The sequence below is a fragment of the Salvia splendens genome, chromosome 22 (genome assembly GCF_004379255.2).
Source record: "Salvia splendens isolate huo1 chromosome 22, SspV2, whole genome shotgun sequence".
Taxonomy (NCBI): domain Eukaryota; kingdom Viridiplantae; phylum Streptophyta; class Magnoliopsida; order Lamiales; family Lamiaceae; genus Salvia; species Salvia splendens.
In genome coordinates, this window is record NC_056053.1 from 3,824,298 (window position 1) to 3,850,317 (window position 26,020).

The 26,020-nt window shown below is 36.4% G+C and overlaps 3 protein-coding genes and 2 non-coding genes across 5 annotated transcripts; 4 read left to right on the plus strand and 1 right to left on the minus strand.

Moving 5' to 3' along the window:
- The first annotated feature begins 2,215 nt into the window (after positions 1 to 2,215).
- TRNAD-GUC lies at positions 2,216 to 2,288 on the plus strand. Its single transcript has one exon. It is a non-coding gene; the product is annotated as a tRNA-Asp (tRNA).
- A 9,233-nt stretch (positions 2,289 to 11,521) lies between these two features.
- LOC121785716 lies at positions 11,522 to 12,526 on the plus strand. The gene has a single exon (XM_042184130.1). It carries the CDS (start codon positions 11,726 to 11,728, stop codon positions 12,344 to 12,346), a length of 621 nt encoding a protein of 206 aa, XP_042040064.1. The 5' UTR covers positions 11,522 to 11,725; the 3' UTR covers positions 12,347 to 12,526.
- Positions 12,527 to 16,772: 4,246 nt separating this feature from the next.
- LOC121787916 lies at positions 16,773 to 19,290 on the plus strand. The gene is made up of 3 exons (XM_042186760.1): positions 16,773 to 18,120; positions 18,244 to 19,232; positions 19,285 to 19,290. The coding sequence occupies exons 1-3, from the start codon at positions 16,773 to 16,775 to the stop codon at positions 19,288 to 19,290; spliced, it is 2,343 nt and encodes a 780-aa protein (XP_042042694.1).
- LOC121788119 lies at positions 17,160 to 17,266 on the minus strand. The gene has a single exon (XR_006047571.1). It is a non-coding gene; the product is annotated as a small nucleolar RNA R71 (small nucleolar RNA).
- Positions 19,291 to 19,367: 77 nt separating the features above from the next.
- LOC121786109 lies at positions 19,368 to 22,296 on the plus strand. Its single transcript, XM_042184645.1, has 3 exons — positions 19,368 to 20,574; positions 20,992 to 21,130; positions 21,254 to 22,296. Exons 1-3 carry the CDS (start codon positions 19,398 to 19,400, stop codon positions 22,236 to 22,238), a joined length of 2,301 nt encoding a protein of 766 aa, XP_042040579.1. The 5' UTR covers positions 19,368 to 19,397; the 3' UTR covers positions 22,239 to 22,296.
- The last annotated feature ends 3,724 nt before the right edge of the window (positions 22,297 to 26,020 follow it).

The following is a 26,020-nucleotide window of genomic DNA, read 5'->3' on the forward strand; positions in this document are numbered from 1 at the left end:
CTGCTGGGAAGACTCGGTGCGACGACTTCTGGAGTGGCTTGTTCCTTCACCGTGAGAACTGGAGACAGACTTCTCACGAGGCTGCTTTCCAGGCCTATGGGCTGCTGGATTAGCTTCCTCATGGTCATCACGGACGGAGGCACGGGAGTTATGTGATCTGGCATGCATTTTTTTTTTGTGGTGGAAAAAGGGTCAAAAATTCGCTTTATCACAGATTTGGTTCTCTGTTTCCCACAGACGGCGCCAGTGATGAATCCGCGAATTTCTGATGTTTGTAAATGCTGGTAGAGAATAAAGATCACGACACAATGAATTTACGTGGTTCGATTTACTGAAGTAAATCTACGTCCACGGGAAGAAAAGAGGGCAGAGTTGTATTGCTTGATCTGGGATTACAGCTTACAATACACACTTGCTATATAATCTATTCTGTCTCTAGAGAACGAAAGAGTGAGAGTCCTCTTCTGTCAGATCTAAGTTCTATTTATATATTGAACTGAGATTGTGGCTTGCATCACCACCCTAAGTCGTGGAGGTCATGGAGGTCATGAGATCCTGCATGGCCACTGAATAGGCAGTGGCTTACATCATCAGTAATTATGTCGTGGATGTCGTGGAGGTCATGAGATCCTGCGTGGCCACTAACTAGGCAGTGGCTTACATCATCAGTAATTATGTCGTGGATGTCGTGGAGGTCATGCATGAGTCCGCTATCTCCCAGTTCGGTCGAATACTGAGACCGAACTGCTGAATTACTGCCGAGTAGCTTTTGCCGATCTGAGAGTAGAGCTTGATGCCGACCTGAGAGCAGAGTTTGATTGGTTGGCTTTTACCGAGCTGTAGGCTGGGGCCGAACTCTTTGGTTGTGCCGAACTGAACTCTTTAGTCATGCCGGACTGATACTCTTTAGTCATGCCGAACTGATACTCTTTCTTGGGCTTTAGGCTGATGGGCTTGTTTAGTACGCTTTAGGCTGATGGGCTTGTTTAGTACGTACTCCATCAATGAATCTCATGGATTTCTCTTATTTATACCCTAACAGTACTACTTGAATTGGCTGATAATTTGTTGTAGGAAATCAATTTTCGATTCTTGAAATTTTGAACCAATTGCTACCGAATCATACACTCCATTATAAAATCTTTTTTAATGTGATTAATAATGGTTCTTCATTTATCCCATAATGATTCGAGCGAATAAAAATTCAGTAGTCTGGACATATTGTCTCGTGATGTGTCAAGTCAATCACAATCGAATAAAGAGAGAAAAGAAGGAAGAAAGATAATATTTTCACAATAACGATTAGTTGGACACACCATGTGGTAATATGTTCGGACCACTATAAATTTTTACTCGACTCGAAGCCTCAACGTCTTATTAACTTACTTCATCGTCTGCTACACTAATACGATGTTATCTCATAAAAGATACATGTATTCTAAGAGAAAGAAGAAACAAAATTCAAACAAAAACCAAAACCTAAGCTAAAAGGACAATAAATAATCTAATTGTGGAGCATCCACATCTACAACACCTCAAAGTTTCAAAACATAAATAATTAAAACACAATAACTTACGCACACCAACTACACCAAGACAGCGTAGATTAATTACTAGGATTTGATTTTTATATTTATATTCTAATTTCTGAATTAGTGGTTATTTGTTGGAGCTAATTAATCCAACGTTAGCGTACATAGATTTTTAATGAAAATTTTATTAAATAAAATTAATTATTTTTTATTATAAGAGTAATATTTTACAATATTTAGTAAAATTAAGAAAAGGTCATGATTCAGCTATATATGGAATTACGACAATTAAGCAACAAATGTTTATATTATTCGAGGCATCATGATTCGAATTTTTATTGGCATGATGAGAGATCGGAAATATTTTATGTGGGCTTATAATAGATTACTTTTCGGCCCAAAAAGCAGGACGCTTTTTCAATTTATTGGACCATTTCCGTCGTTACAAACACACCCTAGTAGCCCAAAACAAAACTTTAAATAAGTCTACTTAAAATTTGCATTTTAATAGTAAAAAAAACTTTAGATTTTTGCATTTAACTTGTGGAGAATTCTCCTTAGACCGGAAAAAATCTCCTCTTTGTCATATGAAATCCATGGATTCATTTTGATGAATAATGGAGAAAGAAAAAGTAACAAACAAGTTCAGTTATATTAAATAGTGTAATCCGAATTAACATCAAGTCGTTGTAGTATAGTGGTAAGTATTCCCGCCTGTCACGCGGGTGAACCCGGGTTCGATCCCCGACAACGGCGTTTAATATTTTTATTTTTTCCTTTTTCAACATTTTTAATTCCGGACATGACACAGATTAGGGTGTAATTATTACAAATCACTCAATAATGGTAGTTTCCACTTACAATAATATAATTATAAATTGTAACAAAATCAATAATGATAACCACTTGTAAGAATCTTGGCCTTTCAAAACATAAAAAGGACTGTTTGACCATAAATCTACTAAACTTTTAAGCTCCTCCATCGAAATTGCTTGCTTGCTAACTAATTCACCTAATTATTCTTCACCCTCCTCTCTATTGAAAAAAACAAATACAGTATATTTTGTCTTCATTGATAAGAAATTAATCTTAATTAAAGTTTTGTATGATCTACGACTATCTAGTACTCTAATGATATTTAAAATATAAATATATAGAAAATGTTGTCGTAGTAGTATAATATTTATATTTAAAATATAAATATATAGAACATGTTGGCGCCCTATGCTCCGCCACATCATCATTCTATCCTCTTACCCTTCCATCTGCAGTGGGACGTCATATAGTTTTAATTACTATTTTGTTAACTAATTTTTTATGTTTTCAAATATGTCATACAAAATTATAAAAAAAGCACAACGATGAAAGGCAAATCCTACATTACTAATTAAAAAAAAGTTACAAGAGTTAGAAATAAAAAACAAATTCACTACAGATAATAGGAAGAGCATACTCTACATCATTCCCAGTTTGTGATGTGGATCATCGATCATCCACTTGAGGTATTCGGCTTTGCCCGGGTCCTCGCACTGCATGAGGGCATGGTTCGTGTCCAACAACGTCCTCCGGTTGGCGGCCACCACCAACTCCGCGTAGGCATGTCCCGTAGCCGAAGTCGGGGTCTGGGTCGCGATCGGGGTCCCGTGGCGGTCACCACCAACTCCGCGTAGGTATGTGGATGTTGTAAGTGACACTAAAAAATCATGAAATTCACAAGTATTTTTCTGAATAATAGAAATCTAGAAAAAGGGAATATTCTATCATCTATATATACTCTATGTAAAGTGCCTACTGCCTAGTAGTTAAAAAACGACATATTGATTAAATTACGTTGAAATTATACAAAGAATGGAACGAAATTACGGAGACATTCAGGAAATAAAAGTTACATAAAAAGAATCCTAAGTCAAATTTGCCTTGTACAAAAAAATAAAGGACTTTGATACTCCCTCCGTCCCAAGATATTTGATTCGTATACCACTTTGGAATGCTCCAACATATTTGAGCCATTTTTATTTATGGTAAAAATTTACTTTATTACCAACCCAACTTACATCACTAAACAACACCTTCTAAATTCTTGTACTAAAATAAATGAGTCTAATATCTTATAAAAAATAAAATTATACTATTAAGTTCACATTCCATTTGAGATGTATAGGTTAAAAAATAGCTGGCAAAAAAGTTTAGCCAGAAAGTAGTGAGAAAGTTTGCGGAATTTATAAATATATTTAAAAAATCAAGCCTAGATATAACAACAAACTTATTATGTTGGTTCTGGCATTAATAGATTTAATAAAATCAACATGAAAATCGTACGACATGCTTGTTAAAAATTGAATCATGATTCACAAGGTGGGACAAAAGATGATGATTTTGGTCATAAAATATTACAATGATATATAAGCACCCAGGCTGTAATTACTATCTCAATTTTAAAATTTGATTGGTATCTACAAAATAACTAATTTCTTAGACAACATTTTACGGTTATTTATTTATCAAAAGCCGGCGGCGGATCGAATTAAAACGCCTGGATCTGTCGGCTCATTTTAGATGCTCACACACACACAGTACTATATAAAAGTGTGTGGAATATTCTCAACCTCATTCTCATATAGTGAATTAGAGTATCCAATAAGCTGTCCCCCACCATCCCTTAAACTACTATTTGAGGGCCTCACTGTACTTTATTCATCCATTCCTTAATTCAATTTCAGTTTTTTATTTTTTTTCCAACTAATTCAATTAAAAAAACAAACTTCATTAAAATTAAAACAACATTAAAATTCAAAAAAATAGAAAAAAAACATAATTAAAATCCTAAAAAAATAAAAATGACATAATTTAATTTTCTCCGCCAAAGTTTTCTCAAATGTGCTCAATTAGATCCTCTTGGAGTTGGGCGTGGGCGCTAGAGTCGCGTGTCCTTGCCCGAATAGACAACCGTTCTTGTATTGACGAATGCGCTCCACTTCGGGGCGGACTACTTGCGGTTGAGCTTCTGGGGGATTCGGGGTCGAACCAATTTCCCGCCTCGGGTCCTTCGTCTTGGACAATCATGTTGTGCAAGATTATGCACGTATACATGATGTTGACCATGCTCTCCATGAACCACGAACGAGCCGGGGCTTTGATGACGTTGAAGCGCGCTTGGAGAACCCCGAACGCCCTCTCCACATCCTTACGAGCAGCGTCCTGCTTCTGCGCAAAAAGAGCCTGCTTTGGGTTCGCAGGCCTGCTGCACGTCTTCACGAAGGTCGGCCACTTCGGGTAGATGCCGTCGGCGAGATAGTACCCCATTTTATACATCCGGTTGTTGGCGACGAAGTTGATGGCCGGCGCTTTACCATCCAAAACTTCGGTAAAGAGGTTGGACTGGTGGAACACGTTTATGTCGTTGTTCGAGCCAGGGACCCCGAAGTACGCGTGCCAGATCCAAAGCCGGTAGTCGGCAACGGCCTCGAGTACAACGGTTGGGTGGGTGCCTTTGTGGCCGCTCGTGTAGGACCCCCTCCAAGCCACCAGGCAATTCTTCCATTGCCAGTGCATGCAATCGACACTGCCAAGCATCCCGAGGAATCCGTGCACTTGTTCGTGCAGGTCGAGGAGGAACTGACAATCGGTCGTGCTTGCCCTCCAGAGAAATTCGCCGGTAAAGGCTACTCGGACGCCTTTGCAGAATTTGAGCAAGCACATGCGCCCAGTGGTGTCTCCGATGTGGAGGTATTCGTCGAACATGTCGGCCGTTAGTCCAGTCGCAAGCTGACAGATTGCTGCAGCACATTTCTGCAGTGTCGTGTGGCTGGGACGACCGACCGAGTATTCGCGATGCGGAGAAATAACGGTTTACTCATGCGGAAACGGCGACGGAAGTAGGTTTCTCCCCAAATCGGGTTATCGCAGAAGTAGTCGCGTACTAACCTTGCGGCGGCTTCCTCCCGGTTGCGATGGATGTACATCCGGGAGCGTCGTGGGGGCGACGCGGCTTCCTCCGCCTCTCGGCGTCGATCTTCTTCAAGTGATTGTTCCATTATTTGACGCATTTGCTCAAAAGGATCTATTAGTTTAATTGAATTGAGATGGAAATTGGAGTGGATATAGAGAGGATTTGAGAGGAATAGATGTGTGTTTGTGTGTGAAATGAGTATGAAATAGGAGTATTTATAGAGTAAAGAAATAAAAAAAATTAAAAAAATTGAAAATAAAAAAAAACAAAACGGTAACATTACCGTTTGAATTTTTTTTAATTAAAATTCGAATTTAAAAAAAATTGGATTATTGTGTCATCCGTGACGACGCCCACTCGCGGGCCAGCGAGTGGGCTTCACGCATGCGTCGGGCGAGCGAAACGTCGGCCGGGCGCGTGGCGCGACGTTGCGCAGCGACGGGATACGGGACGGGCAGGGGACGGGCGATACGTTGCAACGCGTCCCGCGGCAGAACCGTCCCTCCGGGACGGAACACGAGCCGCGCGCGGGACTCGTAGTGGATGCTCTTAGATTTTATTTTATTTCTTCGTGTAGCATAATTACACGAGTATTAAATACTACTCCACTATTATCTCTATTCTTTAAAAATAGAAGTTATTTTCATTTTGATAGGTTCCTTAAAATTATTTTTTTTTCTCTTTAATATAGTGAGATTCTTTCTCCACTAATAATATTCTAATTACTTTATTTTCTATCTCTATCATACTTTACCAATTATGTGTTAAAACTCATATTATTTCAAAAGTTTCTATTTTTAAAGAACGAATATAAAAATATAAAATATTAATAAATTAAAGAACAACAAAACTTTCATGATAGCATGACAGTATCTCACATCTGGTCTCAATTGTTAACGGAGACATTGGATTGCCAAATTTACTTGTGACTAAAAATAACGTCTAATCTTAAATTCTTTCTCAATTATCTTTTTCTTAAAAACTCATTTTTCTTAAAAACTCAGCCTCATGACATAAGGAGGCTACAATTTATACAAAAGCAAAATACCGGAAGAGATGTAAACTTACACCACGACGTAGTTTAATGTTTATAAACAAGAAACGCAAATTGCAAATATCATTAATTAATTAATTATGAGTAAAATATTAAAAACCTTGATTAGAAAGTTGGATCGCCAAACCAGTTGTGCAAAGACAGAAAACTAATTAGTATGTCGTCTTTTAAAAATGAGATCACATGGGAATCAATCGATGCACAGCAGGTAAGATTCTGATTCTGATCCTGATTCTAGTACAAGAATCAAATTTCATGCAAAGATAAAAATAAAATAAAAACAAACTAAAATAGGACATGGAAATATTACTATAAATGGTCATTTATTTTCAACAAGCGGCTGTTTAGGCTGTAATGTTTCTCGTGTGTGGGGCACGAATGGTAGGGCCCATGCATGGAATTAGACATTAGATTCCACTTCTCTTTGATGGTTTCATATTTTAATTTATAATTTTTTATAAAATATGTATGATTCGTTATTTTTTGAAGTTAATGAATTGACCATAAATTGACAAAATTCGGTGATTTTTCTAATAATTTGCATAATAGTAGTATATAAATATGTATAATTGCAAATTATACTATGAAATAAAAAATAATAGTTTTAAAATTAAGAAATACTCTCTCCGTCTCATAAGAATATGCACTTTTGGCTTGACACAATGCATAATTGGTAAAGTAAGAGAGAATTCGAAAGAATAAGTTAAAGTATTAAATAAGTCTCACCTCATTACCGAGAAAATAGTTTCCAAATTTAGAAATTGTATGTTTTTGTGGGATGGAGTCGATGGACTAAAAAGGAAAAAATACATATTCTTGTGAGACGGAAGGAGTAATATGTCTTCATGAAAAGTTTTTAAGTGAAATGCCATTTTAGTGCTATTATAAGTTATGGGTGAAAAAAAATGTGAGATTTGTTAATTAACTGTAGGTGAAATGCAATTTTAATGCGTGTGATTAATATTGCTTTAATAAAGTCTCTAAGAACTTTGATAGAGACTATTACTAAACTAAACTCAACTTGTGTGTTAAAAGCAATAATAACATGATAAAGTGAGACAAAATTTTGATCTTATATCATGTAAAAAGCCATACTTATCGTTAAATACGTACTTAATATTGTGTCGTAAGTTTTGTTCACAATCTTATAAATATGACACACTGACAACAATTAAAAAAGTTTTACATCTTCGGCAATTTCACACGTTTCATTTCTTAATAAAGTAATACAGACATGGTAATTGATTTTGGTCCTTTTTTTAATTTTATACAAATACTTTGATCATAAAATTGGAAAAATGAGACTAATATATTAACTGTATACATCTATGTAATTTTCACATGATTACAATTTATGCCAAATTGATAGAAACATATACATGCAACCAACTGATACCAGTTTAGCCAAAGATAGAAACCAATAAAACCATCACATTTTAAACTCATGAGTCATGAGATCAAAATTTTATAATGTGTATTTTACTGCAATTATATTCGATCAAAACAAGCAATAGTTGACTCAGAAATCATTAGCATTAGTTGGCGCATTTGCACAGTTAAATTATGTAATTTATTTATAAATAAAATAACATCTTTTTTTAAGGGACAAAGGGATATGCGAAGTGAAAATGGTGTTAATAATTAAAAAAATAGATGTTGGAGTTGGACAGACTTCCAATATTTTGAAAAAAAACCCAACCACGATGAGAGATTTCTCAATTCATGAAACCTATGCATATGATTTGAGAAAGTCGCCAAAATAAGAGGAGAAATTATCTACTTTTTGTAGGATTTTTGTACTTCTATTAGTATTTTGTTAGTGGATGTAGGTTTTATGTTTTGGGTTTGTTATTTATCTTAGTATTTTTTTGAAATTATATACACTCCATATTTTATATTCTTTATATTTGATTAATGTAAATTCAGTGTTTAGCTTCTTTTTTTAATCCGAGAGGATGAGTTGAGCGTAGGGTCCATTGCATGACTACTCAAGTTTAATACTCATCCGTCCATCCATAAAAGATGTTACAGTTTCATTTTTAGATTGTCTCGTTAAAGATGTCACATTTCTAATTTTTTTTTAAAAAATTTCCTTTTGCCTTAATATAAAATTTATAATTTCTCTTTTCACTTCAAACACAAAACAAAACCTCCTAAAACTCCGTGTCTAGGGTTGTTCTTTTTTCTATGATGATGTGACATTTAGAGGAAACAGTTTTCTTGTCACCGATAATATTTAAGCCTTTAATAAATGGTGTTACAAATCAAAATGAATGTAGACGTTCATAAATCGTGTCAAAAACTAAAATGATATGGATTTTGTTTTAGGAGTGTAGTGATGAATGATGATGGGGCCTCTGGATTTGATAGGTAGCTGCTCCTTAGGTTGACATGATAAGCTCTTTCGATTATTTCATTGAAGAAGGGTTGTTTTCAGGGCCATCCAATTTCTCAATCATGATAATTATTCATCTAGAACAATCTATTTTGGTTTGGCCAGCACTCACCATCATGTAAAAGAGTGTGAGTGACATCCTTCCTATCTCCATTGGACATCCATTTTCCCAAATTTTATAAAATGGTGTGAATCTCTATATGTTATATCACCTCGTTGTCGATTTGAAATAATGTTCAAATTATTTGAGTCTGAATTTGAGACTCATATCATGGATTAGAATTAGAAGCTAGTGTCTAAATTTCTCCTCCAAAAGGACTTAGGAAGAGAGAACTAAGTGATATCAGGGATTGAAGTGGAAGTTTTTTTTAGATATTGCTTATTTTAAAGAGTAGTGCTAAATGACCATATTATGGTCAGCCATAAACTTAAAATATTAATAAAAAGTTGTACATTTATTGTTGATTCACTTTAATTTATTTCATCTAGAAAGCAACAATCTATTTTTGACTATATTATCCTTGAACACTAACACAACAAAGAGAAATGTAACCCTCTTTTCAATTCTTTTATGTTGATTTCATATCACTTTTTATACATTTATTTATTATTTTGTATTATTATTTAAATTTTGTGTGAAATTAATTTTAAAGTTAGAATATAAATATCTAATGATATTATAATTCAATTGTTACTAATAATTTTTGTTCTCCTTTATATAAAATAAGTCAATTATTAATAACTAGTATCTAAATAATTATAACAAAATATATGTAAATATTATACTTCGTATATAATGCATTTATGAAAAAAGTAATTCAGTTTTTTAGAGGGACAATGTTTCAATATTAAAAGTATACATAGAAAATATCTTATTCTAGAAACATAAATTAGACAATTGGAAATTACTTAATTGAAATCCATTAAATAAATTAAAATCTTAGATAATTTATAAAGCTAAGTTATGACAAAGACTCATATAGTTTATAATCAGTTTAATATATTAAAAAATTTAATTAGTCGAAAATGAGAAAAATCCTTTATTTAAACTTGATTACTAGCTATGCTTGATTATAGGCCGATTACTAGCTATGCTTGATTATAGGCCTGTAACAAATAATGCTTATTTATTTTATTATATTTGCATATGTACGTTTATCACGTTTTATTCTTAAATGGTTATTATTGCCTTCTTTTGTTATCGGCATCAATCCTATTGTTAATGTTATACACGTTATATTTAAATAAATAATACATCATATATAAAAATTATTGATAAAAATAAAAATTGAAAGAACTTGAAAACAAAAGAAATATAAATAACGGATGGTGGAATTGAAATTTACTAATGCAATTAAGTAAAAGGGTAATAATGTATACATTCTTTGAGCATTAAATAAGGTAATTAAATGATTTCTATTCACAATATTTATATTTACTTAAATGTCATTTTATGGCCAGTCATAATATGACCACATAGCATTTCCCTATTTTAAATAGGAAGAATTAATACAGATAAAATATTATTTGTAATACTCAAAATTCAGTGTTTTGTATACTTGGTACTTACAGCATTAACCTTGAAAAAATTTATTTTAAAATGTAGATCAAGTCAAAAGATTCATATCTTTTTCAACTCACCACATCTTAAACTCCACTAACTGTCTACGCAACATCAATTTCAATTTGCTTTGATGAAAATTTTTATAACAGTAGCTCCATTAGTTTTAAAAAGATTTTTTAGTGGTATTCAAATCTATTACAGTACCTTTTTTTATAGGATATTCCTCTCAAAAGGGGATTTTATCAATTTTCTTGCTTATAATATTTCCATCCTTCTCCAAGTCATTATAGCAATGAAGGTTTATTTACTTCGAGCACTGCCCTTTTAAAATATTTATGTAGAGGTGATGTGATATAATTCTTACATAATTATAGACAAAAACTTATGTGCTGACGGTTATAATGGTTAATAGTTAAATTAATAATTACACTCTAATTAATTTTAATTTTAAGGTAAAATTACATAATTTTGATGACAACCGATTAAATCCTTTTCATATAATTAATAATGTGTTTTTATATATCCTGAGATTAGTCGAACCTCCTGATTTATTAAATGAATGAGAAATGTCTTACCAATTAAGTTGTGCTTTATCCTTGATAAAACGATTAAGTTAGTAAGACATACTTTCCTTCAGCGAGTAAATTGGAATTTCAAATTATATAATGTGCGTGAGTATGATTGTGTGAGAGGTGTATCATCAAAATTACTAATACTATAATTTATGATTAATTAAATTAAGACATAGATCAAATTTTGACATTCATACACGTGTGACCGATGGATGGGCTCCAATCGCTTCCAGTGGCAAGTTTATCTTTTCTTTTTCTCTTTTTGTTTAGATTAATTTATTCATAATTTTACAGTTTTATGATCTTCTACTCATTCTTAATTTCTTACCATGCATGATTTGTCCTTATTATGGTTATGGCATTGATTAAATTCGGACAAAATGAAATCCAAATTCAAATGAAATGCCGCTGGGCCCTTTCTCCTCATTCAATCAAACGTTATATATACAATTGCAGCCTCCACCCTCAAGTCTCTGTATATAGAAGAAAATCACACATTCATATAGACATTTAGTGATATATAACCTCACTGATTTGCTTTCTGAGTCGCCGGAAAAAAAGATTCCGACGAGCTCAATCAGCAATTCTATCGATAGGCAATCTCAATTAGGCAAAAAAAAAAGCATCAAGATTTGATATTTGTTTAGTTATTTTGATTAATGGCAAAGGGCAGAAAATTGACTAGCAGTCGCAGCGAGATGTTTCTCGGAAGCTTCTGCTACGATCAGGGCGGTGCAGCCGTCAACGGTGAATCGGAGCTAGACGAAGACGAGGTTTGGTCAATGATCGACGACGCGATCAGCTCGGAAAATCACTCCGCCGGCGGCGAGTGGGGTTCACGCGCCGGCGGTGGCGGTGGTGGAGGCTACGGCAGCTACACGCGCCGCCACGTGCCGCCACGCAAGGTCGGGGGCTTGTCGTTGGCCTTTGACGGAGCGAGCAACGGATCTTCACCGAGCATTGTGCACCAAATCAGGGCGCGGGAGAGCATGGGGGAATCTCCACGTGGGCGCCACGTAGCGGCGTCGGCCCCGGTCAATGTGCCGGATTGGTCGAAGATATACCGGGTCGAGTCGGTCGAGTCGCTGCATGACTCGGACGATGGGTTGATTGATGACTCGGAAGTTGTCCCGCCACATGAGTATCTTGCTCGGCAGTATGCGAGTAGCCGGAAAACGGCAGCCAACTCGGTGTTCGAGGGCGTGGGCAGAACGCTCAAGGGGCGGGACCTGAGCCGGGTTCGAGATGCAGTGTGGAGTCAAACTGGGTTCGATGGTTAATTAGTAAGGATTTACTATAGTTTCAGTGAGTTTTTAATATTCAACACTTTTTTTTCTGATAAATTTGTTCTCATTGCTCAACAAAAATAGTCGAGTATTACGCCAAATTATTCATCTTGTCATGTCTCAGAAAGCTCAATCAAATGGATCTTATTGTAGAATAACTACATATTAGCTTTACAAAACCATGTTTATATTGTTGGTATAGATAATTAAACAAATTTCCAGAGCTATAATTGACTTATTTAAAAGTTCAGTTAAGAAATACAAAAGCAAAGTTTTGGGCAAATTTTCTCTAAACTTTAAGTAGGTGAATGTAACATATATATTACTACTACTAAGGTGGCGTTCGGTTGCCATGACTAATATCATGAGACTATCCATCTAGGATTAAGTTATGAGATTATTTTAGTTGGAGGGGGAGGCTATGACTAATTATCATGAGACTATCCATCTAGGATTAAGTTGAAGGATTCAATCTTATTAACCAAACATGATACATATTTAATCATGAGATTTAATCTTGCCAACCGAACTCAAGTATATTTGGGCCTTTATAAATATAACGTGTGAAATCTTGGGTGTGAAATCTTGATTGCAATGACAAAAGGGTCTAAATTCGTGCACGTGTGTGTCACGGACTGAATTAACAAAAATAGATTATAAAAGGATATCATGATGGGCAAACGCAAAAGTTTATTTAGTGTAAATTAACAGGAAAAGTCGTGAACTTTGCCTAAATTGTGTTTTGTTTTGTAATTTTAAAAATTTGCTAGAAAGATTATGAAGTTTAAATTTATTTGCAATTATTTTATAGATGGAACATCATTTTTTGGTCCACGAACTTTGCGAAAGTATCATTTTAGGTCCGTGAACTTTGAAAATATCATTTTAGGTCCGTGAACTTTGAGTTAGTATCATTTGAGGTACTTTTTACTATTTCCAAGTTTTTTTTGACGAAAATACCCTCAATACTTTAAAGTGTATATATTTTTAATAAATTTAGCATATACTCATAATTTTTTATAAATATCTTTACAATATATTTTTGACAAATTTTCTAAATATAATTTGACCTTAAATATTATCACTTAATTTTGTGACATGCAAGTAAAATTGCTTCTTCAAATTTTTATATTATTTTTTTTAATTGAATAAAGAACTTTTCTTTAATAATAAAAATTTGAATAAAGATCTTTTCGTCACAAAATTAAATGATAATATTGAAGGTCAAATTATATTTAGAAAATTTGTCAAAAATATATTGTAAATATATTTATAAAAAGATCTTTATTCAATTTTTTATTATTAAAGAAAGTTCTTTATTCAATTTAAAAAAAATATATATAAAAAAAATTGAAGAAGCAATTTTATTTGCATGTCACAAAATTAAGTGATAATATTTAAGGTCAAATTATATTTAGAAAATTTGTGAAAAATATATTGTAAAAATATTTATAAAAAATATGAATATATGATAAATTTATTAAAAATATATACACTTTAAGGTATTGAGGGTATTTTCGTCCAAAAAAACTCGAAAATAGTAAAAAGTACCTCAAATGATACTAACTCAAAGTTCACGGACCTAAAATGATACTTTGGCAAAGTTTGTGGACCAAAAATGTTGTTCCCTCTATTTTATAACAAAAAAAATTATGGAACAAACCAAATTTTATTAAATTTATTATATTTAATTTCCAACTATTTGCAATTTGATTTATTTTATTGAAAAACCATACGGATGTAAGAATCATTACTTAATATAGGTATTTACTAAGTATATGGTATATTTATCTTATTTCTATTTTATTTCTATAACTTATACCCATCTGTTCTTATAAATATAAATTTTTGAAGAAGATATAAGTTTTAATGCACAATTGGTAAAATAAGAAAAAAAAAAGTAGTATATTAAAGTATTCTTAATATTAGGAGCATTCTTATAAGAGAAAAAAAATCTAAAATAGAAATTTCATAATTTTAAAAGATAAACTTAGATAAAAATAGTTTTAAGGGATGTAAAGAGTACTTATATTAGGAATCGAGGAAAGTAATTGTTGTTAAAAACAAGGAAACATATAAACTCCTAGCTAATACTTCTTTCGTCCCATAAAAATATGGGCAGTGGGTATGATATGAGAATTAAGACAAAATTGGTAAAGTAAGATAGAGGAGGAGAATAGTATGGTAAAGTAAGAGAGATGAAGAGAATGATAGTTAAAGTAGTGTTAGTGGATAGTGGGTCCTATATTATTAAATTGATATAACTTTTCAAAAATGAAATGCACATATTTTCGTGGGACAAATGAAAATGGAAAGTGCACATATTTTTATGGGACGGAGTGAGTAATTTTTTTTTTACTCATTTCACAATGTATCACGGTTACACACTTACACCTCTATATTAATTAATGCTAATTGTATTATTATAGAACAATAAAATATTAAAATGTAGTAATAAAATATAATAGTGCATTCAACGTTAATGCTAGGGATGTCAATCGGGCCGGCCCACCGGGTTTCAGGTCAACCCTACTCGGGTTGCGGGTGATGTGAATCAAATTTACATTGTTATTCTCATAACTTTACATGATTTATATAGTTTGATGCTTGCAAAAGTGTGTTTTATGGTGTAGGAAGAGGAGTAAATGGTGAGACAAAGAAGGAAGCTCGGAGGGTGAAAATCTGTGCAGAAAGCTCTCAAAAGTGGCCACCCGGCCGGGTCAATTTAATGCCTAATAATTCAACCCGGCCGGGTGATTTTCGCGAGGCATGAGAAATCCAGGAGGGGTCGAATTTATGTCACCCGGCCGGGTTAATTTTATGCCCAAAAATTCAACCCGGCCGGGCTGATGAGCGAACTGCAAATTAGCAGTTTATACTGCAGTTTCGTTTTTTCGAGGGGAAAAAGGCGGAGAAGTGACGTGAGGGAGAGAAAAAAGGTGTCAGGGACGAAAAAGAAAAGGTAGAGGAGAGAAGAAAAAAGCTGAGAAGAAAGGGACGTGTGAGGGAGCATTGATTATTCAACAAATTGTTAGAATTAAGAAAAAGGAGAAGTGCCGATTTGTGCTGGGGGAATTATTAAAACAATTTATCAACAATATTCTTCAAGCTTACTTCATGAATCATAGGGTTCTTCTTCCATTGTCAATTGCTCCTAGTTTAATTATGCTTGGCTAAAAATCTTGTGTTGCTCCAAACATGTAATTGGATAATTTGTTCATGTGATTTATGCTATGTTCTTCTCTATCTTATGATCGTTTTTATCACAATTTTAGTGTTTGAATCTATTACTTTTGGTGCACCTTTTGTAGTAGATCTTTAGGCTTATTTGAATGTCTCTTTAACTTTGAATAAGTTGTAACATTGTGGTAATTAATTATCAATTAGATTTGTTCAAATGATAATTTGATAATGGATTTCATGTGCTAATAGTAGTTGATCTCTGATTCTCGCGCACCCGTAGGATTCTTAGATTAACGAGAATAAGTTTTTAGAATATGTGTTCAACTATTCTTAAGCTTTCGTATGTCAAGCATGTTTAGTGCTAGCATTGTGAACTGATTTTGAAGTCCCGTAATTCATAAGATAGAGTTGGATATTAGAATAAATCATCGTTTTATCCGTGAATGTTTGGAGTAACACGATCTTCTCTTATTTCGTCTTGCTTGTTTAATCTTTTGTAATTGTTTTTGCATAATCTTTTAATCAAAATCTTCAAATCAAAATACCTCATTGGCATGTGTTTTCTGTGTTTAGGAGTTAATTAATCTTTACCTTCCCTGTGGATCGACACTCAAAGTACTACAGTCGACCCTGTATTCTTGCAGTGTCGTTGTAATATTAGAGTTATTTTAGTAAACTTGAGTGATCTTGCATACAATATTTGAACTCGAAAATTACACATCAAGTTTTGGCGCCGTTGCCGGGGAAGGCAATAGATTGTTTAATTTCTAGTTTGTGTTCTGTGTTTTATTTGATCTTTCTTTTTATTTTGTAGGTACTCATTTCGTTTTCTTTGGAGGTGATAGCTATCTACCACGTCTGGACTTGAAGACGAAGGAGTATATTTTCTAGGTGACATTTTCTTAATTCTAGTTAGGTAGTTAGTTTCACTTAAGCACACACTTTTTATAGGACTTACCCCGAAGTTGTCGAGAGGTCTCGCTTTCGGTAATAGGAAATATAGTGTGTTTGTGCTTGGTGTATTTTCTGTTGCGCAGGTTTTTAAAAAAAAAAAAAAAAAAAAAAACAGTGAATGCACACACGGTCACAAGGTACACCACCGTTTGGACTACTTTGTTATCAAAGAAGAAGTAAGGTTAGAGGGTCAGAGTTTGAGATCTTCCCGGACTATTCGAGTCCATTCAGGAGTAATCGACTTTTTGGTGAAGAAAGGGATCAGGATTCAGACGGTGAATCAATGGCTGAGAACAATGAGATTCCACCACCCGTGGTGAGGTTTGGCGACACTCTTAGGTCGGGAATTGAGCACCCGGGGGAGTTTGCCTACGCAAATGACAATGTCAACATTCCACCTCACTACATTAGTTTGGTGAATGGAGGAAATCTTTTCCATGGACGAGATGAGGAAGATCCGGTGAGCCATCTCAATGCCTTTTATGAGCTGACAAATTCTCATAGACCTCCAAATGTGGAGCATCATCGAATCAAGAGGGCCCTATTTCCGTTCTCGTTGAGGGAGAACGCAAGAGCGTGGTATGACTCACTCCCGGGCTACAACATAGCAACGTTCCAAGAGTTGAAGACGTTGTTCCTCTTGGAATACAATTCTCCTATGAAGATTGAGAAGTTGAGAGAGGAGATCACCTCTTTCCGACAGAAGTATGACGAGTCCTTCGCGGAAGCATGGAAGAGATTCACGGAATTGATAAGGAAATGCCCAAGTCACGGACTAGCTCCGGGGCATGACCTTTTGAAATTCTACAAGGGACTCAACAGTGAAGGCACAGGATTGGTGACTGCAGGTTCGAATGGGAACCTAGATGATCTAACTCACGATGAGGTGAGGGCTTTGTTTCAAAGGCTGGCCAACAATCAACGGAATTGGCACAATCCAAGGCGAGGGGCTGATAGAGCAGGAGATACATTTGGTGCTACAAAGGATGCGGAAAGAGTGACCGCAATTGAGGCTCAACTGGCGGACATTAGCACTCAAATGTCGTCGATGACAAAGGCAGTTAAATCTCTTCAACTGACTCCTCAACCCCAAGCTGTGACGGTGATGAGATGCGGGTTGTGCCAAGGCGGGCATCATACTGATCAGTGCCCAAGTCTTCAAGGACCTCCCGTGGAGGATGTGAACTATATTGGCAACAATCGCCAAGGGTTCAATCAAGGCAACCAATATAACAATCAGCAAAATTGGAGGCCTCAACAAACGGGATGGAATCAAGCTGGTCCTAGCAACAACTCGGGTAATCAATGGAGGAACAATACTCAACCCCCGGGTTATGAGAAGAAGCCATCAGTCGAAGATCAGTTGGGACAGATTCTCTCTTTTATGTCTAAGAGTCAAAAGGAGAACGAAAATTTCAAGGACAAGACAGTGGAAAAGTTTGGGCAGATGGAGGCTACTATGAGAAATCTCGAGACTCAGATTGGACAGCTGGCTACGGCATCACATACGAGGATTCCTAACACTATCCCAAGTAATACTGTACCCAACCCGAGAGGCAATGAACAGTGTAAGGTAGTGACGTTGAGAAGTGGTCGTGAGTTGGATTCTACACCATTAATGGACGGCCAAGGTACTTCCGGCATCTCACACGCAGGGGCGGATGAGATGTTAGGCTTGCATTCCTCGCACGCAGGGGCGGATGAGGCATGTAAGGGAAGTCCCGCGTTGGTGCATGGTGCCCAACATGGTCAAGAACAGGCTGCATCCGGCAGCAAGGAACATGGTGTAGAATCCGAGGTAAGTGAGAGGTTTTTAGCAGAAGAGAAAGGAAAGGAAAGAATAGAGATGGAATCAAAGAGACAGATGACGACAAGTCCAGCACTAGATCCGAAAAGCAAGTTCAACTTCCCCGATCACATTCCTCCTCCACCATATCCACCAAAGAGGAAGAAGAGGGCTCCAAAAGAGAAAAGCTTTGAGTGGATGATGAACGTGATCCGGAAAGTGAATGTGGATGTATCATTGGTGGACCTCTTCACTAATTTCCCCAAGTTCTCCAAGTTTTTCAAGGACATGATGGCAAATAAGGAGAAACTTCAAGATGAGGGGATAGTGGCCTTGAGCATGAATTGCTCACAACTGATTTCGGGAATGATGCCAATGAAGAAGAGGGATCCGGGAAGTTGTGTGATTCCTTGTGAGATCGGTAACACAATCTTCACGAAATGCTTATTAGATCAAGGATCGGGGATCTCACTGATGGCATTGAAAACTGCACGTGCCATTGGATTGGAGAACAGAATGGAGCCCATCGACATTGCTCTACAGTTGGCTGATCATTCCATCGTGAAGCCCACTGGAATAGTAGAGGATGTCTTGGTCAAAGTCGACAAATTTATCATCCCCGTTGACTTCATAGTCTTGGACATGCCCGAGGACAAAGAGGTACCAATTCTGTTTGGTAGACCATTTCTCGCCACGGGAGATGTGTTGCTTGGAGCAAAGGACAACTCAGTCACGTTCAGAATTAATGGTGAGCAAGTGACCATTAATGTTGAGAAAGCGATGAAGCATCCTAGTGATGCAAAAGCGTGTTTTAGAGTTGATGTCCTCGACAAGTGCATTTTTGACAAGATGTGTTGCTCGGCAAGAATAGAAGGAAGCGTGTATGATAAAGGAAGTTTGGAGAGAGACTATGGTGCGACACTTAAAGTCGATTTTGATGAAATAGAAGATTCTCAAGTTGATGAACCAAGTCTCGAGAATGAATGTGTGGTGGATACTTTCACGGCAGATGTGAAACCTTCAATCGAAGTACCACCAAAGCTAGAATTGAAGCCACTCTCGACAAATCTGAAATACGCATTCCTTGGTGAGGGTGAATCTTTACCGGTTGTGATATCGGCGATGTTGAATGATGAAGAAGAATTGAAGTTGATAGAGCTACTGAAGTCACACAAGAAGGCTCTAGGATGGTCCATTGCTGACATCAAAGGGATTAGCCCTGCAATTTGTATGCATAAAATTTTGATGGAAGATGGAGCTAAACCGGTAAGAGAAAGACAAAGAAGGTTGAACCCACTTATGCAAGAAGTGGTGGAAAAAGAGGTGAAAAAATTGTTGAAATTTGGGATGATCTATCCCATTTCCGATAGTGAGTGGGTCAGCCCAGTGCAATGTGTACCGAAGAAAGGAGGAATAACCGTGACCGTCAATGAAAAGAATGAAGTCTTAGCAACTCGATTGGTAAACTCATGGAGAGTTTGCATGGACTATAGAAGATTGAACAAGGCGACAAGAAAAGATCACTTTCCGCTGCCATTTCTCGATCAGTTGCTAGATAGAATTGCGGGTTATTCTCATTATTGCTTCTTGGATGGATACTCGGGGTATAATCAGATTGCAATTGCCCCGGAAGATCAAGAAAAGACGACATTCACATGTCCTATTGGTACGTATGCCTTCCGCCGGATGCCTTTTGGGTTATGCAATGCACCGGCTACATTCCAACGTTGCATGATGGCAATTTTTTCCGATATGAATGAAGACATTATGGAGATCTTCATGGATGATTTCTCCGTCTTTGGATCCTCATTTGATCTTTGCTTAGAAAATTTGAGACGGGTCTTACAAAGATGTGAAGAATCGAATCTCGTGCTCAATTGGGAAAAATGTCAATTCATGGTCAATGAAGGTATAGTGTTGGGACACAAGGTGTCGGAGTTGGGGTTAGAGATGGATAAGGCTAAGATTGATGTGATCTCGAAGTTACCTCCCCCAACAAATGTGAAGGGCATCCGTAGTTTCCTTGGACATGCGGGATTCTACCGACGGTTTATAAAAGATTTTTCAAAGATTGCAAAGCCACTTTGCAACTTACTTGAGAAGGATGTCAAGTTCGTCTTTGATGAGAAATGCCTTGAGGCATTTGAATTGTTGAAGAAAAAGCTAGTCGAAGCACCTATTATTATCACACCGGATTGGTCGAAGCCATTTGAATTAATGTGTGATGCTTCGGACTATGCTGTGGGGGCCGTTTTAGGCCAAAGGAAAGACAAGGTCCTACATGCCGTTTACTATGCTAGCAAAGTACTCAATGAAGCTCAATTGAATTACACCACGACGGAGAAGGAAATGTTAGCAATAGTGTATGCCTTTGAGAAGTTTCGGGCATATTTACTTGGCACGAAGGTGGTAGTGTTCACGGACCATTCAGCTATCAAATATTTGATGAATAAGAAAGATGCAAAGCCTCGGTTGGTGAGATGGATTCTCTTACTACAAGAGTTTGACGTGGAGATTAAAGACAAAAAGGGGACCGAGAATTTGGTAGCTGATCACCTGTCTAGACTAGAGGGATTGGAAGAGACGGAAGATGAGAGAAAAAAAAGGATCAATGAGAAATTTCCCGACGAACAAGTGTTGCAAGTGGAAGCTCGGGAAGCATATGTGCCGTGGTTTGCCAATCTGGCGAACTACCTTGTCACGGGTATTATACCAGAAGGGTTGTCTTCTAACCAAAAGAAGAAGTTTTTGAGTGACACCCGCACATATGTTTGGGAAGATCCATTTCTCTTCCGTATTTGTAGTGATGGAGTGATTCGAAGGTGTGTTGGAGAGCATGAGCACCTTCAGATTTTGTCTGCTTGTCATGATTCTGTATATGGCGGCCACTTTGGAGCTCGTCGAACAGCATTTAAGGTGCTTCAGTCCGGATTCTATTGGCCATCGATCTTCAAGGACGCAAAAGCCTATGTAGAGAGATGTGACAGTTGCCAAAGAACCGGCAATATCTCGTGGAGAAATGAAATGCCAATGAACAACATTCACGAGGTAGAACTCTTTGATGTTTGGGGAATAGACTTCATGGGACCGTTTCCCAAGTCTAATGGGCAACAGTACATTCTCGTAGCTGTTGATTATGTGTCCAAATGGGTAGAGGCAGTGGCCTCGTCAACCAATGATGCCAAAGTGGTGTTGAAGTTTATCAAGAATCACATCTTTAACCGCTTTGGGACACCTCGAGCCATTATCAGTGATGGAGGAACTCATTTTTGCAACAAGTTGTTTGAAAACCTCCTAGGGAAGTATGGTGTCCAACACAAGGTTGCTACCCCTTATCATCCCCAAACGAGTGGTCAAGTTGAAGTCTCTAATCGAGAGATAAAGCGGGTGCTTGAGAAAGTGGTGAAGCCGTCTCGAAAGGATTGGGCTCAAAAGTTAGATGATGCTTTGTGGGCATATCGAACGGCATATAAGACCCCGATTGGAACTTCACCATACAAATTGGTTTTTGGAAAAGCTTGTCATTTGCCGGTAGAGCTTGAGCATAAAGCTTATTGGGCTTTGCAAAAGCTCAACTTGGACTATGATGCTGCAGCCGAGAAGAGAATGTTTGACATGAATGAAATGGACGAGTTTAGGCTTCATGCTTATGAGAGCGTTGATCTCTACAAGGAGCGGGCTAAGAAGATACATGATGCAGCCATTAAGCCTCGTCATTTCCATGAAGGACAACTGGTCCTTTTATACAATTCTCGGCTCAAACTGTTTCCGGGCAAGCTCAAGTCAAGATGGTGGGGTCCTTATGTGGTGCACAAGGTGTACCCCTATGGTGCTGTGGACATTCGAGATCAGAAGAGTGATTCTATTTGGAAGGTGAATGGCCAACGCTTGAAGGCTTATGTTGGAGTTGAAAGTGGCATGGAGGCAAGAGAAGTGGCTTCTCTGGTGGAGCCAAAAGTGTAGATCAAGGATGAAGAAAGTCGAGCCAACGACTATAAACAAAGGCGCTGATTGGGAGGCAACCCAAGTTTTATTTTTCTTTTATTTTTGTTTTCTTTTGTTGGAGGTTTTGTTTGCTCAATTCTTTCCTCTAACATTTATTTTGAATTGAGTGTTTCTTTTTGTAGGTTTTGTTTCTTTTTGTAGGAGCAACATGGAGATGTGACTTTTGTCGGAGCTTAAGAGGAAGCACACCCACAAAGAGATATATACCCACCCTCCCACCCGAATGCACTATGGACTTCATGCCAAGTTTGGGGGAGTTATCTTTCCCTTTACTTTATAATTGTTCTTCTATGCATGCATTGAGGACAATGACGCATTCAAGTTTGGGGGGGGGGGGGGGTTGTCAATGATTTTTATGCTTGATGCATATTTTTTGGGTGTATTATTTGATAAAGGTGTTTTGAATCAATGTATTTGACGGGTGCATGCTTTATCTTCGGCTTTCTGGTTGGGAATTCGTGCTTGATTTTACTTGATCTTTGAAGCCTAGGATGAATGGAATGGGTGCATGAATCTATTTGAAAAAGCATGTCGTGATTACATCCGATTTCTTGAGTTGAGGAGAGTGTGAAAATCGCATGACTTGTGGAAATTATGTTGGATTGATTTGCTTTATCGAGTGAAGTGCTTGCGTTCGTTTGTGTTAACGATTTGGGAGGATAAGGCACTAGGATAAACTCTATGGCCAAATGATCACATGCCTAGTCCATCACATGATCCCCTAGAAGCCACTTTGAGCTTAATTCCCTATTCTTTGTGTAAACACTTAGCCAAACACTTAGCCACTGAAATAAGCCTAATTTTAGCCTCATCGATTGACCTTGCTACTATTTGGGTGCTAAATACAAGTTGAGCTTTGTGGTTTGAGTTTGAGTGTGGGGTGGTGAATTGTAAAGTATAGATATCTCTAGACTCGATGTAATGTGAAAAGAATGAAGTTCTTAGAAAAAGAAAAGAAAAAAAAAAAAGAAAAAGACGACCTCTAAATTCGCAAAAGTCGAGGTCTTTACAAAAGAAAAGAAAAAGAAAAAGAAAGAATAAGTTGATGAAATAAAGATAGAGCTTCGACATTTGTTTGATGTAATCTTGTCTAGAATAGATCTCAAGTTTGGGGGAGTGTGAGTTGGGTTGTAAAATTGTTATTGTTCTATCTTTGGAAGGATGGTGTAGGAGGGAAGATTTTGGCACTCAAATGTGTAGCCTTTGAGCTCATCATCCATATTTATCCTACCTTGTCCCTAGCCCCATTACAACCTTGAACGAAGACCTTGGACCTAATCGTTGATGCTTGTGGATGTACGTAAATAGCTTGGTAGAGTTAAAGAAGTTTGGTTTGAAATCCGCGAGTCTATGTGGTAAGTAATGCTTGATGAGTCAATGATGACGGTTTGAGTTGTATGATCCTATGCTTGGACTTACTTTGATGTGTACCTTGACTTGAAGTTCTAAGTTGATAAGTGATGGTTCATGGGAGTGGGAAATCTTGATTGAAATTGTTGGGGGTTTAGACTTTGTCATTCATGTCTCTACGTGATTCATTCTTTTGAAAACTTTTGAAAAAAAAAAAAAAAAAAACTTTTGTGAGTTGAGCTTCAAAGTGTTGTGTTTTATATGATCTTGCCCGAGGACGAGCAAGTAAATAAGTTTGGGGGTATTTGATGTGAATCAAATTTACATTGTTATTCTCATAACTTTACATGATTTATATAGTTTGATGCTTGCAAAAGTGTGTTTTATGGTGTAGGAAGAGGAGTAAATGGTGAGACAAAGAAGGAAGCTCGGAGGGTGAAAATCTGTGCAGAAAGCTCTCAAAAGTGGCCACCCGGCCGGGTCAATTTAATGCCTAATAATTCAACCCGGCCGGGTGATTTTCGCGAGGCATGAGAAATCCAGGAGGGGTCGAATTTATGTCACCCGGCCGGGTTAATTTTATGCCCAAAAATTCAACCCGGCCGGGCTGATGAGCGAACTGCAAATTAGCAGTTTATACTGCAGTTTCGTTTTTTCGAGGGGAAAAAGGCGGAGAAGTGACGTGAGGGAGAGAAAAAAGGTGTCAGGGACGAAAAAGAAAAGGTAGAGGAGAGAAGAAAAAAGCTGAGAAGAAAGGGACGTGTGAGGGAGCATTGATTATTCAACAAATTGTTAGAATTAAGAAAAAGGAGAAGTGCCGATTTGTGCTGGGGGAATTATTAAAACAATTTATCAACAATATTCTTCAAGCTTACTTCATGAATCATAGGGTTCTTCTTCCATTGTCAATTGCTCCTAGTTTAATTATGCTTGGCTAAAAATCTTGTGTTGCTCCAAACATGTAATTGGATAATTTGTTCATGTGATTTATGCTATGTTCTTCTCTATCTTATGATCGTTTTTATCACAATTTTAGTGTTTGAATCTATTACTTTTGGTGCACCTTTTGTAGTAGATCTTTAGGCTTATTTGAATGTCTCTTTAACTTTGAATAAGTTGTAACATTGTGGTAATTAATTATCAATTAGATTTGTTCAAATGATAATTTGATAATGGATTTCATGTGCTAATAGTAGTTGATCTCTGATTCTCGCGCACCCGTAGGATTCTTAGATTAACGAGAATAAGTTTTTAGAATATGTGTTCAACTATTCTTAAGCTTTCGTATGTCAAGCATGTTTAGTGCTAGCATTGTGAACTGATTTTGAAGTCCCGTAATTCATAAGATAGAGTTGGATATTAGAATAAATCATCGTTTTATCCGTGAATGTTTGGAGTAACACGATCTTCTCTTATTTCGTCTTGCTTGTTTAATCTTTTGTAATTGTTTTTGCATAATCTTTTAATCAAAATCTTCAAATCAAAATACCTCATTGGCATGTGTTTTCTGTGTTTAGGAGTTAATTAATCTTTACCTTCCCTGTGGATCGACACTCAAAGTACTACAGTCGACCCTGTATTCTTGCAGTGTCGTTGTAATATTAGAGTTATTTTAGTAAACTTGAGTGATCTTGCATACAATATTTGAACTCGAAAATTACACATCAGCGGGTCAATCGGGTGCGGGCTAATCGGGTTGAGATTTTTTCGGGTTATAAAAGTTCAACCCTAACCCTAAACGCTCGGGTTTCGGGCTGGCCCAGCGGGTTAATCGGGTTGCTACCGATAAAATTAACATACGATTAATCCAATAATGACGAAAATTAGTTATATTTATAAAATATAAATATTTAGTTATGATAAATTTGAGATTTATACTTAAACTCAAACACAAACATGATCAAATACTAATATTTGAGATTTGTGTAAAATAAAACATAAATTTAAATATTTTAAAGCATGTTTTAAAACATGTTTATAAATTTAAATATTTATTAATGAATTAGAAGTTTCTAATTTATTTATTTATTATTATATTAATAAAAATTTAATATATAATTTATATGTTTAATATAAAATTGAATGTTATTTTTTTAGTTATCTATATTATAAAAATAATCAATGAAATTGTCCAATTCGGAGTCAAACAAATAGAACAATAGAAATTTTATCGGGTTTTCGGGCCAGCCCATCGGGTTTTCGGGTCTGACCCTAATGGGTTGCGGGTTAATCGGGTGCGGGCTAATCGGGTTGTAATTTTATCGGGCTAGAAAATTTCAACCCTAACCCTATAAATTTGGCGGGTTATTCGGGTCAGCCCACGGGTTGCGGGCTGCATTGACATCCCTAGTTAATGCATTTAAAAATGATCATATTTTAGAATTTATCAT